This window comes from Bactrocera neohumeralis, unplaced genomic scaffold, assembly GCF_024586455.1.
Source record: "Bactrocera neohumeralis isolate Rockhampton unplaced genomic scaffold, APGP_CSIRO_Bneo_wtdbg2-racon-allhic-juicebox.fasta_v2 cluster10, whole genome shotgun sequence".
In the NCBI taxonomy this organism is placed as follows: domain Eukaryota; kingdom Metazoa; phylum Arthropoda; class Insecta; order Diptera; family Tephritidae; genus Bactrocera; species Bactrocera neohumeralis.
The window spans coordinates 9552246-9566214 of NW_026089623.1; the positions used below are offsets into that span (position 1 = coordinate 9552246).

The 13969-nt window shown below is 35.6% G+C and overlaps 1 protein-coding gene across 12 annotated transcripts in view; it reads right to left on the minus strand.

Annotated features, from left to right (window-relative positions):
- Nucleotides 1-13969, minus strand: part of LOC126765052 (voltage-dependent L-type calcium channel subunit beta-2) — a 259846-nt gene that overhangs the window by 174063 nt on the left and 71814 nt on the right. For 11 of the 12 annotated variants that reach the window (XM_050482651.1, XM_050482641.1, XM_050482644.1 and 8 more), the window contains exon 5: nt 13834-13933. In XM_050482651.1, the coding sequence (XP_050338608.1) occupies nt 13834-13933 (100 nt within the window). The remainder of the gene's footprint in view (nt 1-13833; nt 13934-13969) is intronic. The other variant, XM_050482648.1, reaches the window with a different exon arrangement.

The following is a 13969-nucleotide window of genomic DNA, read 5'->3' on the forward strand; positions in this document are numbered from 1 at the left end:
ATCATAGTTGGAAGGTATCCATTGAATAGTCCTTAAGCTTACTAATGGATACTCACTTCCTAGACAGCTCAGCGAACCGTTTTGTTGCATACATGCAAGGTACGGGAGTAGAAAAAGAAATATTTAGATGCCATTCATCTATATGTAGTATCAGAAAGTAATGTATGATAGGCAATAAGCAGGTTCGTGTAATATAAAAACGCCTTGACCTGGCGTTATAATCCCGGCTCAATTACAGCAATCGTTGAACTACATAAAAGTTTGATTGGTTACTCTCAGAGGGACAGTAAACAATACTCCTTCGTTATGAAGAGCAGTCAAGCTAATAAAATCGTTCCTCATTCCTTCTAAAAACGCTGGAAAGATCAACAGAAATATACATAAGAAACAAATTTACCACGAAAAAAACTAAAGTTTTGTTGCAAAATGTAGTACAAATTGCAAGTTATCCGTATGCAACATAGGAAGAGTTTTCGATGACATTCAGCGCAAAGCAATACTGAAAGCGTTTAAAATCCTGAACATCTCCGAATCTCTTATGAAATTGATTGAACAGATGCTAATGGATAAATTCATAGTTTCAAAGTTGAAAGTTTTATTGATGCGATACACCTCAGGCCTAAGCTGATGATGTAGCGGTTTCGGCTATGCAAACAATATTAAACACAATATTAATAGATGAGCTGTATCGAGCTGGTGAAACGTAAATGCTATCAAGACACAGTTAACTAAAAAATAAAGACTTCCACACATTAGGCCACCATAAATTGTACCAAGCTATCAATAAGAGAGAAAGTTACTTTGGACTAATTTTAGACATAAAGCCATCATGGAAAACAATCTTAGACATTAGTGTAAAGACAGCAGCCATAGCAATTTATGCCTGTAAAAGGCTGGTGGGGCCCAAAGAAGGACTAATGCTTTCCTTAACTTATTATTTTTTCACAACCACGGAATGTTGGTCTGGTGACCAATAACATAACGTCAGGCCTTAAATTTAGGGAATCCTACCTATTAGTCAGCTGTAATAAGGCGAATTCTAAGATTCTTAGCAAGTTAGCGTTTCTATCCAATACTATTGATTTTCGTACTCCTTTAGAATGTATCTTAAATTTGGTAACCAATATTGCCTTCCCCTCCAGAGAAGAAGGGTAGAAGCGAGGCATGACTATCTATACAGATGGGTATAAACTGGATAATCGAGTGGGAGTTCTGATTTCTTTACAGCAAATTTAGATACCACAATCATTTCCGACTACCAGAGCACGGTGTCTTCCGAGCGGATACTACAGTAATTAAAGAAAGACTTTTTGTTCTGACAAAGACAAAACACATATAGTCAAGCGGGTTATAAACCACTAAAGTTTCTTAGGGGGATAGTAATTCCGATTTAGATATCGAAGTAGAATGAGCCAAGTCGTTTTATACGTCAGTCCGAGTTGCTGCAAACGGCACCGAATCGACTTCTTAATGTACACTCTTAGCTGCGGTTGCTATATTTTCTTCACTGCGTGTTGGACGGGATCTATTCGGTCGAATATTAACCAATAATGAGTGATGGGTCTCAAGATGGGTGATGGTGTTGCGAATAGTCAGCTCAGTAAGCCGATTATGTTGATCACAAGTTGCGCGAAGCGCGCGCAAGCCATTCATTACAGGAGGTGAATTTTCGTAATAAAGTTGAACGATATTTGAAAGTTGTTCTGGCGTAAATCTTTTGTCGTAGATAAAATTACACGACTGTTTTTCACGACCCACGCGTGATGTCAAAAAGGCTGTTGATAAGAGTACCACTTCATGGACCACCCTTTACAACCTCCAAACACTTACAGTGTTAGTTATTTTTAAAAATATTTCATACCTAGCAAATAGGGGATAAGTTCGGTTGTCCCCGAACTTTTTGCATTCTTGCCAAAGTTGGACTTTTTATCGAGTTAATTCTTGTGTTGTATTTATATGCATGTTTTCGAATATATTGTGAAACTAAACTAAAAGATTTGTCTAAAATATTAAGTTAAGAGTGCACAAGCCTTTAGAAGAGGCGTTTTGTTGAAAAATAACAAAATTATATTCAAAAGGTATAGTTTTATAGTGAAGTCCCCAATTGAGGGCAACGGGCAGAACTATTAAATTTTACCAGAATTTTATAAGTGGTTTCTATAAGCATAATTATGATATATAGGTTTTTAAGAGTCAGAATGACCGAGGCCGTTGATTGGATAATGGGGAAAGAAGACGACGATTCTGAATAAGACATAATAGTCATTCCTCCTGGCTCTGCCATTGTAAGTGATGAAGAGGAGGTAAATGAAAAAGATTTGGTATGCTTTGCCATGCCGAATGATGTGAATGGAAGAATTGAGGTAGTTCACGTCGATGAAGAAACACTTCCATGCTTTGGTTAGCGCAAGTTAATTTTGGCGAACCAGAATGTATGAGCTTCTTTGTAAAATATGGTCGGACGAAAGCATGCCAACGATTGGAATTTAAGTGTGCTCTGCCAAATCCACAAAAAGGAGACCCCATAATCTGCATCAACTACCCTGGGATAAGTCTCCTAAACATCGCGTATACGGTTCTATCGAACGTATTGTGTAAAAGATTAAAGCCCACCGTAAACAAGCTGATTGGACCTTATCAGTATGGCTTTAGACATTGAAAATCAACAACCGACCAGATATTCACCATGCGCCAAATCATGGAAAAGACCCGTAAAAAAATATTTGACACACACCACCTTTTCGTCGAAACTAATACGGCTATGTAAACTGACGTTGAGCAACACCAAAAGTTCCGTCAGGATCAGGAAGGAACTCTCCGAGCTGCTGGAGAAAATAATTCGAGCAGCAGAACTTAATCGAGCAGGTACAATCTTTTATAAGAGTGTATAAGAGTGGCCTCAACAACCGCGCTGTTAGTTCAGCTTTCTCCGATAAGGAAGCAAAGCAAATGGGTCTGGCAGTGAATGAGGGCAAAACGAAATATCTCCTGTCATCAAACAAAAAGTCGTCGCACTCGCGACTTGGCTCTTTGGCAGTCATAACTTCGAAGTTGTAGATAATTTCGTCTATCTTGGAACCAGTATCAACACCATCAACAATGTCAGCCTGGAATTCCAACGCAGAATAACTCTTGCCAACAGGTGCTACTTCGGACTGAGTAAGCAATTGAGAAGTAAAGTCCTCTCTCGACGAACAAAAACCAAACTATATATACGACGACATTGACATAGTTCAGCGAATTAAAAGACACCGGCTACGCTGGGTAAGTCATGTCGTCCGAATGGACGAAAACACTTCAGCTCTGAAAGTATTCGACGCAGTACCCGCCGGAAGCAGAGGAAGAGAAAGACTTCCACTTCGTTGCAAAGACCAATTGGAGAAGGACCTGTTGTTAACTCGTCCATAATCCCGTAAACGGTGTCTACGCCAGTAAAGAAGAAGAAGAAGTTTGGAGACAGATCTCACCTAATAACAGCAAGAAATATCACTAAATGATTGTTAATATAATAAGCGATCGGAGGTTTTTGGTTATTTCCAACTTCCTACAGAGCGGACTTACTGGAGTTTAGATGACGATCTTAGTGTATCAATGGTTGTAAATTTAATACGTCGAAAATGGTCTGTAGAAATAAAAAAAAAAAAAAAAAAATCTTGTTTGATAACAGGCTAGTCTGTTCGACTGAAAAAATGTTTAAAGTAAGACGTCGATGTAATCTCATTCAGAGAAATTCTAGTCAATGGGGAGTTCTTCACGAAACACTTTCAGTGGACGAGTCTATGATTAAATACTACTTTGGTCGACATCCAGCAAAACAGTTTATAATGGGAAAAACTGGTAGATTTGATTATAGGAATTGGGCAGCAACAAGTGCAGATGGATATTGTTATAGTTACGTGTACGTATACGGTGGTAAGCCTGTAGAGATGACTAAAGATCCGCTTAGTGAACGAGGAGTCAAGTCCGTACTACCAAAATTACCTGTAGTACCAACGGAACATATTATATATTTTGATAATTTTTTTACTAACTGCCACCTGCTATGCGATCTAAAAAAGTTGGGTTATAGAGCTACTGCTACAATAAGAGATAATAGAACAAAAGGGTTCACGTATGTCCATTAAATAAATTAAGAAAACAAGTTCTAGAGCAGACTTGATTACACGACTCTACAAAAAAAATGTCGTTCTTTGTCCTAAAGTTTATTTTATGATTTTCTGATTAATTATGAACAAAAACGAAAAGAAAATGCCTTTCTTTCGTATAAAGTTTGCTTTTGTAAAAGTTATAGTAATAATACTCATTATTTTTTTCAGATGTTTTTTACAAGTAAATATGATGCTGATGCATTTTGTTATACTTATAGTAAGTGGGCAATTTATTAAAGTTTGACATGTAAAATATGAACTAAATGCATCTCACGTTCTCTGTGAAGAAGGTAAAGAAATTTTTATTAAACAGTGAATTAAATATAATAGACATATTAATTTCTATTTCAATATGTTAGGTTGGTATCGAGGTGAGAAAAGGTTTATGAAATTTGCAATACCAAGAATCAAGCGAGAACCAAAAGATCACGTTAACGACTGCTAGTTTTGCATTGTGAATCCGAGTAAAAGGCGTAGAAGTAAAAATGCAAAACCTATCGAATATCCTGACCTTGAATCTTCTTCTGCTCCAGTTTCACACGATTTGACACGACCTGTACCTGAGCCACCGACAAAATTATCGCAAAAAAGTAGCTCATCTCTTAGTTCTCATAAAAGTAATTCCGATAAGGAGTTTTTATCTGGTGTCGGTAACAACCAATTTAGATAAGTTCAAAAGCAACATGGGAGCATATTCAGAAGAGCAAGGAGAACGTTTTCACCAAGACATTAGGAGCTTCGAACAACGTTATCGAGACCAATACAATGAAAACATGATGGGAGACTATATTTGGGGTTTATTAAGAGATAGTACCTATGAACATAAAAGAAAAAGTAAAAGTGGTCACTTTTAAATGATTTTTTACTTTACTTTAATATGTTTCTTTTAGTGATTTTCAATTAAAAATTAAAAGCACATATTTAAAAAAATATCGTTAAAGCGGTTTCCTAAATAAAGAAGCAAACTTTTTCATGGCATATATTTTTTTCGTCTAACGACCTAAAAAATGGAAATTAGTCGAATTTTAATTACTAACAATTTTACAATAACAAATAGGTTGATTTTTTCATCTAAAATCGTCATTTTGGCTTGAAAATGGTACCAAAAATTGAAAAATTAATAAAAACCCGACGTCAATTGAAAGATAAACTAATAAACTATAGAAAGCATTTTGATTTTTTGGTTTCAGATGATCCAGTGATGCTGTAGGCTGGTCACCGCACAAACACTTCTTTTCGAGGTGCCTGCAGAGATCGACGATAAATCCGTTATTCCTCGCTATTTTTCGATAAAACTTTTTTTAAGTATCCTTGTTGTACTTTCATATAATAATAAGTAAAATAAACCTACAGCAATAATTTTTTCCAAAAAAATTCATGAAAAAAGGTATTTTTTCGACGAAACAAACAAAATCGTTCCTCATTCCTTCTAAAAACGCTGGAAAGATCAACAGAAATATACATAAGAAACAAATTTACCACGAAAAAAACTAAAGTTTTGTTGCAAAATGTAGTACAAATTGCAAGTTATCCGTATGCAACATAGGAAGAGTTTTCGATGACATTCAGCGCAAAGCAATACTGAAAGCGTTTAAAATCCTGAACATCTCCGAATCTCTTATGAAATTGATTGAACAGATGCTAAATTGAAAGTTTTATTGATGCGATACACCTCAGGCCTAAGCTGATGATGTGGCGGTTTCGGCTATGCAAACAATATTAAACACAATATTAATAGATGAGCTGTATAGAGCTGGTGAAACTTAAATGCTATCAAGACACAAAACTTTAACTAAAAAATAAAGACTTCCACATATTAGGCCGCCATAAATTGTACCAAGCTATCAATAAGAGAGAAAGTTACTTTGGACTAATTTTAGACATAAAGCCATCATGGAAAACAATCTTAGACATTAGTGTAAAGACAGCAGCCATAGCAATTTATGCCTGTAAAAGGCTGGTGGGGCCCAAAGAAGGACTAATGCTTTCCTTAACTTATTATTTTTTCACAACCGCTATAAGACCACTTATAACATACGGAATGTTGGTCTGGTGACCAATAACATAACGTCAGGCCTTAAATTTAGGGAATCCTACCTATTAGTCAGCTGTAATAAGGCGAATTCTAAGATTCTTAGCAAGTTAGCGTTTCTATCCAATACAATTGATTTTCGTACTCCTTTAGAATGTATCTTAAATTTGGTAACCAATATTGCCTTCCCCTCCAGAGAAGAAGGGTAGAAGCGAGGCATGACTATCTATACAGATGGGTATAAACTGGATAATCGAGTGGGAGTTCTGATTTCTTTACAGCAAATTTAGATACCACAATCATTTCCGACTACCAGAGCACAGTGTCTTCCGAGCGGATACTACAGTAATTAAAGAAAGACTTTTTGTTCTGACAAAGACAAAACACATATAGTCAAGCGGGTTATAAACCACTAAAGTTTCTTAGGGGGATAGTAATTCCGATTTAGATATCGAAGTAAAATGAGCCAAGTCGTTTTATACGTCAGTCCGAGTTGCTGCAAACGGCACCGAATCGACTTCTTAATGTACACTCTTAGCTGCGGTTGCTATATTTTCTTCACTGCGTGTTGGATGGGATCTAATCGGTCGAATATTAACCAATAATGAGTGATGGGTCTCAAGATGGGTGATGGTGTTGCGAATAGTCAGCTCAGTAAGCCGATTATGTTGATCACAAGTTGCGCGAAGCGCGCGCAAGCCATTCATTACAGGAGGTGAATTTTCGTAATAAAGTTGAACGATATTTGAAAGTTGTTCTGGCGTAAATCTTTTGTCGTAGACAAAATTACACGACTGTTTTTCACGACCCAAGCGTGATGTCAAAAAGGCTGTTGATAAGAGTACCACTTCATGGACCACCCTTTACAACCTCCACACACTTATAGTGTTAGTTATTTTTAAAAATATTTCATACCTAGCAAATAGGGGATAAGTTCGGTTGTCCCCGAACTTTTTGCATTCTTGCCAAAGTTGGACTTTTTATCGAGTTAATTCTTGTGTTGTATTTATATGCATGTTTTCGAATATATTGTGAAACTAAACTAAAAGATTTGTCTAAAATATTAAGTTAAGAGTGCACAAGCCTTTAGAAGAGGCGTTTTGTTGAAAAATAACAAAATTATATTCAAAAGGTATAGTTTTATAGTGAAGTCCCCAATTGAGGGCAACGGGCAGAACTATTAAATTTTACCAGAATTTTATAAGTGGTTTCTATAAGCATAATTATGATATATAGGTTTTTAAGAGTCAGAATGACCGAGGCCGTTGATTGGATAATGGGGAAAGAAGACGACGATTCTGAATAAGACATAATAGTCATTCCTCCTGGCTCTGCCATTGTAAGTGATGAAGAGGAGGTAAATGAAAAAGATTTGGTATGCTTTGCCATGCCGAATGATGTGAATGGAAGAATTGAGGTAGTTCACGTCGATGAAGAAACACTTCCATGCTTTGGTTAGCGCAAGTTAATTTTGGCGAACCAGAATGTATGAGCTTCTTTGTAAAATATGGTCGGACGAAAGCATGCCAACGATTGGAATTTAAGTGTGCTCTGCCAAATCCACAAAAAGGAGACCCCATAATCTGCATCAACTACCCTGGGATAAGTCTCCTAAACATCGCGTATACGGTTCTATCGAACGTATTGTGTAAAAGATTAAAGCCCACCGTAAACAAGCTGATTGGACCTTATCAGTATGGCTTTAGACATTGAAAATCAACAACCGACCAGATATTCACCATGCGCCAAATCATGGAAAAGACCCGTAAAAAAATATTTGACACACACCACCTTTTCGTCGAAACTAATACGGCTATGTAAACTGACGTTGAGCAACACCAAAAGTTCCGTCAGGATCAGGAAGGAACTCTCCGAGCTGCTGGAGAAAATAATTCGAGCAGCAGAACTTAATCGAGCAGGTACAATCTTTTATAAGAGTGTATAAGAGTGGCCTCAACAACCGCGCTGTTAGTTCAGCTTTCTCCGATAAGGAAGCAAAGCAAATGGGTCTGGCAGTGAATGAGGGCAAAACGAAATATCTCCTGTCATCAAACAAAAAGTCGTCGCACTCGCGACTTGGCTCTTTGGCAGTCATAACTTCGAAGTTGTAGATAATTTCGTCTATCTTGGAACCAGTATCAACACCATCAACAATGTCAGCCTGGAATTCCAACGCAGAATAACTCTTGCCAACAGGTGCTACTTCGGACTGAGTAAGCAATTGAGAAGTAAAGTCCTCTCTCGACGAACAAAAACCAAACTATATATACGACGACATTGACATAGTTCAGCGAATTAAAAGACACCGGCTACGCTGGGTAAGTCATGTCGTCCGAATGGACGAAAACACTTCAGCTCTGAAAGTATTCGACGCAGTACCCGCCGGAAGCAGAGGAAGAGAAAGACTTCCACTTCGTTGCAAAGACCAATTGGAGAAGGACCTGTTGTTAACTCGTCCATAATCCCGTAAACGGTGTCTACGCCAGTAAAGAAGAAGAAGAAGTTTGGAGACAGATCTCACCTAATAACAGCAAGAAATATCACTAAATGATTGTTAATATAATAAGCGATCGGAGGTTTTTGGTTATTTCCAACTTCCTACAGAGCGGACTTACTGGAGTTTAGATGACGATCTTAGTGTATCAATGGTTGTAAATTTAATACGTCGAAAATGGTCTGTAGAAATAAAAAAAAAAAAAAAAAATCTTGTTTGATAACAGGCTAGTCTGTTCGACTGAAAAAATGTTTAAAGTAAGACGTCGATGTAATCTCATTCAGAGAAATTCTAGTCAATGGGGAGTTCTTCACGAAACACTTTCAGTGGACGAGTCTATGATTAAATACTACTTTGGTCGACATCCAGCAAAACAGTTTATAATGGGAAAAACTGGTAGATTTGATTATAGGAATTGGGCAGCAACAAGTGCAGATGGATATTGTTATAGTTACGTGTACGTATACGGTGGTAAGCCTGTAGAGATGACTAAAGATCCGCTTAGTGAACGAGGAGTCAAGTCCGTACTACCAAAATTACCTGTAGTACCAACGGAACATATTATATATTTTGATAATTTTTTTACTAACTGCCACCTGCTATGCTATCTAAAAAAGTTGGGTTATAGATCTACTGCTACAATAAGAGATAATAGAACAAAAGTGTTCAGTATGTCCATTAAATAAATTAACAAAACAAGTTATAGAGCAGACTTGATTACACGACTCTACAAAAAAAATGTCGTTCTTTGTCCTAAAGTTTATTTTATGATTTTCTGATTAATTATGAACAAAAACGAAAAGAAAATGCCTTTCTTTCATATAAATTTTGTTTTTGTAAAAGTTATAGTAATAATACTCATTATTTTTTTCAGATGTTTTTTACAAGTAAATATGATGCTGATGCATTTTGTTATACTTATAGTATGTGGGCAATTTATTAAAGTTTGACATGTAAAATATGAACTAAATGCATCTCACGTTCTCTGTGAAGAAGGTAAAGAAACTTTTATTAAACAGTGAATTAAATATAATAGACATATTAATTTCTATTTCAATATGTTAGATTGGTATCGAGGTGAGAAAAGGTTTATGAAATTTGCAATACCAAGAATCAGGCGAGAACCAAAAGATCACGTTAACGACTGCTAGTTTTGCATTGTGAATCCGAGTAAAAGGCGTAGAAGTAAAAATGCAAAACCTATCGAATATCCTGACCTTGAATCTTCTTCTGCTCCAGTTTCACACGATTTGACACGACCTGTACCTGAGCCACCGACAAAATTATCGCAAAAAAGTAGCTCATCTCTTAGTTCTCATAAAAGTAATTCCGATAAGGAGTTTTTATCTGGTGTCGGTAACAACCAATTTAGATAAGTTCAAAAGCAACATGGGAGCGTATTCAGAAGAGCAAGGAGAACGTTTTCACCAAGATATTAGGAGCTTCGAACATCGTTATCGAGACCAATACAATGAAAACATGATGGGAGACTATATTTGGGGTTTATTAAGAGATAGTACCTATGAACATAAAAGAAAAAGTAAAAGTGGCCACTTTTAAATTATTTTTTACTTTTTTGGAATTTATTTTGATAGTAAAACTAAATGAAAATAATAAATATGTTTCTTTTAGTGATTTTCAATTAAAAATTAAAAGCACATATTTTAAAAAATATCGTTAAAGCGGTTTCCTAAATAAAGAAGCAAACTTTTTCATGGCATATATTTTTTTCGTCTAACGACCTAAAAAAATGGAAATTAGTCGAATTTTTATTACTAACAATTTTACAATAACAAATAGGTCGATTTTTTCGTCATTTTGGCTTGAAAATGGTACCAAAAATTGAAAAATTGAAAAATTAATAAAAACTCGACGTCAATTAAATTAGATAAACTAATAAACTATAGAAAGCATTTTGATTTTTTGGTTTCAGATGATCCATTGATGCTGTAGGCTGGTCACCGCACAAACACTTCTTTTCGAGGTGCCTGCAGAGATCGACGATAAATCCGTTATTCCTCGCTATTTTTATAAAACTTTTTTTTAAGTATCCTTGTTGTACTTTCATATAATAATAAGTAAAATAAACCTACAGCAATAATTTTTTCCAAAAAAATTCATGAAAAAAGGTCTTTTTTCGACGAAACAAACCTTAACTTAGAAAATATGGTAATCCTAAAAGTGCATGAGCGAAATCGACAAGCGAAGAATAACGGATAACGGCCCAGCGTAAGACAAAAAAGAAAAATAACAAGAAGAATGTAAATACTACTGCAATGTCTCAAGAATGAAAAAAGCCAGTTAAGGAGAGATTTTGGTTTGAACTAAAGCACTGAAGGACACAGAGAAGAGATAGGAGAAATATTGGTTGATCAGGTAAATTAAAACACGCAAGCAAGAAACCATAGTGGAGGTACGAGATCTGGACGATACCAGACACAATGTCTACGATAAGGAAACTTTTCCCAAGATATTGAAAATGCAACGCCTAGTTCTATTACGGATAGTAAACAAACCAGCAGGGGAACTGAGTTCTTATCGCTCACTATGCATAATTGACACTACGGGCTGAATGCTGGAGTGGTAATCTGTGTTTCACTAGAAAGTTAGCTAGAAGTGGAGGCCTGTACGATGGAATACAACGCAAAAATAGCAAAATCGGTATTCGGCAGAAGTATTAGCGCATTCCGCACTGTGCCTTATGAAGCTGCCAGCATTATAATGATGTAATGCCTACCGGCGGTCCCGCAGGGCCTTTCCACAAAGTTGCAGTTGACGGAGTTAAGGGTTTGGTACGGAGGTGTACTGTTTCCCAAGTCCAAAATTGGAAAATAATAATAATACCGATTAGGCGTGGTCTCAAATGAGGCGTACCTTTAGCGAGCAGTACGAATCGTACATCCTGATTGCTGCTAAGTATCCATATCTTATGAAGATTCCCCTTTTTGAAACAAAAAAAGAAAATATCTATGTATATATGTCCTTTAATATGCTATTTAAAAAAAAAGCAGATGCACGACTAATAACATATGAGCTTGGGACATATTTTTATTTTGCAATGACAAGAATTTCATTCATAAGGGACGTGCAAGCTACAAAACAAAGTGCGAACGTTTACAACTTTACATTGTGCCCTTTCTTGTGCGCGCCTGGCCAAGCACATTTGTTTTTCATATGGAATTCATCCTCGAGAATTGAAGTTTAAATAGAACAAATAGCCAAAATTTCAAAGTCGTGATGCAAATATGAATTTATAAAAATTTCAAAGTCTTTGTTGTTCTGCTTCGCTAGATACAGGATGTTACTTATTGGCACTTTTACAAAATTATTATGAACAACTTCACTTTTTTATTACGCAAAGCTTACCACTATACTTTCTAAAAAATTTTCGGACTTTTTCATTTGTTCGGAATTTTCGTCAATTTTTTTTTTTTTATGTTTTTAGTAAACATAAGTAAACCAAATTATATTATCAAATTATAATTATAGTTTTTAATTTATTACGTTTAATGAGTAAAACACAAATTATCTTTTCTCCGCTTTTAAAAAGCGGGCGATTTTACAAGGTCTGTCGCAAAAGAAACAGAACTTTTTAAATATACAGTACCCGTCCAATAAAATACGAACGAACAAAAAAATTATCCGGAGTTCTAACTTTAATCATTAATAAAAACATAAATATTTGGCATATTTTAAAAAATAATTATTTTTTATATGCTATATACATTAAATTTAAATTATCATATTTTTGTATTGAATCATATTCAATATTTTTAAATAATATTAAAAATATTAAATTTTTGTTTTCGTTCGTAATTTATTGGACAAGTACTGTAACTGTTTCTGGTGGCGCCACCTATTGGTGGGTATATGAAATAAAAAGTTTGATCTCTTGTTGACATTTCGTAAAAATTTTAAGACAATTGGCTAACTACAATCGATCTTATCGATCAAAAAGTGACAGCAGCTTTTGATCATCGGTCGTAAAATGCAAAGAGCCAATATTAAATTTTGATTTAAACTTGGGAAAACGTTTACTGAAACATTTCAAATGATGAAAAAAGTTTATGGTGATCAGTGCCTATCCCGTAGTAATGTGCATGAGTGGTTTAAGCGGTTCCAAGAAGGTTGTGAGGACCTCTGTGACAATCAGAAGTCGGTCGTCTTCAGAAGTCAAAAATAAATACAATGCTGATTTGTTTTTACGATTCCGAGGGTATTGTACACCGAGAGTTTGTCCCACCTGGCCAAACGATTAATGCTGTGTTTTACCTTGGTGTTATGAAGCGTCTTTTGTCACGCATTCGTCGTGCTCGACCACAATACCGTGAGGCAGGGTCCTGGCGCCTGTTGCACGATAATGCGCCGTGTCATCGGTCGACGCTTGTCACTGATTTTTTGACAAAAAACTCCATATTAACCATTAATCACTCACCCTACTCACCTGATCTGGCACCCTGTGATTTTTACCTATTTGGAAAACTTGATTTGCCCATGAAAGGACACTGGTTTCAGGACATTTCAGCTATCCAAAAGGCGACGACCGATATTCTCAAGAGCATTCCGAAAAATGACCTTAAACACTCATTTGAAATGCTAATTGACCGGGCTAAACGCTGTATCGAAGCACAAGGAAACTACTTTGAATAAAAAAATATAACTTTTGAAAAATATTAAATTTTTGTTGTTTTTTTAACAGTCCTGTTTCTTTTGCGACAGACCTTGCATTGTCTTCAAAGTAATAACGCGACTAAACTTCGTGTTTCAATTTAAAAAAAAATTTATAAAACATTAGTTTCAATTATAATGTAAATGAAATTGAATTAAAAAAATAAAAAATTAAATTTATTTATCTCATGTCGTTCTCTTATATTTCGTATTTTGTTTTAAATTTTTGATAACTAATATGTCATTAACTTATTTCTAAATAAAAAATGTTTATACCGCTATAATGTGTTGTCAGATATGCGCAACACTTGAAAATTTTGAATGGTAAGCTTTGCTTGGACACAAGTGTATGTTTCACGGTCTTTGCTTGAGCCTTGCAAGTTGAGAGAATCTAAAATATTCGGTTACACTAAAAGGCCTTTCCAATTTGTTTATTTTACATTTGACAAATGTTAAGGTCTTGTTAAATTAATCTTAGGTTTCCAACTTACCAGGTGTTGGTGGAGTACTACCACGCATTGCTTCCCCAGCTCCTACGTTATTTGCTGAAGAGACTTTAGTACCATACAATCTGGATGGCCTCGTCTGGTTCTTTCGATAAAAAGAAATTGTAATGGCCATCTAAAT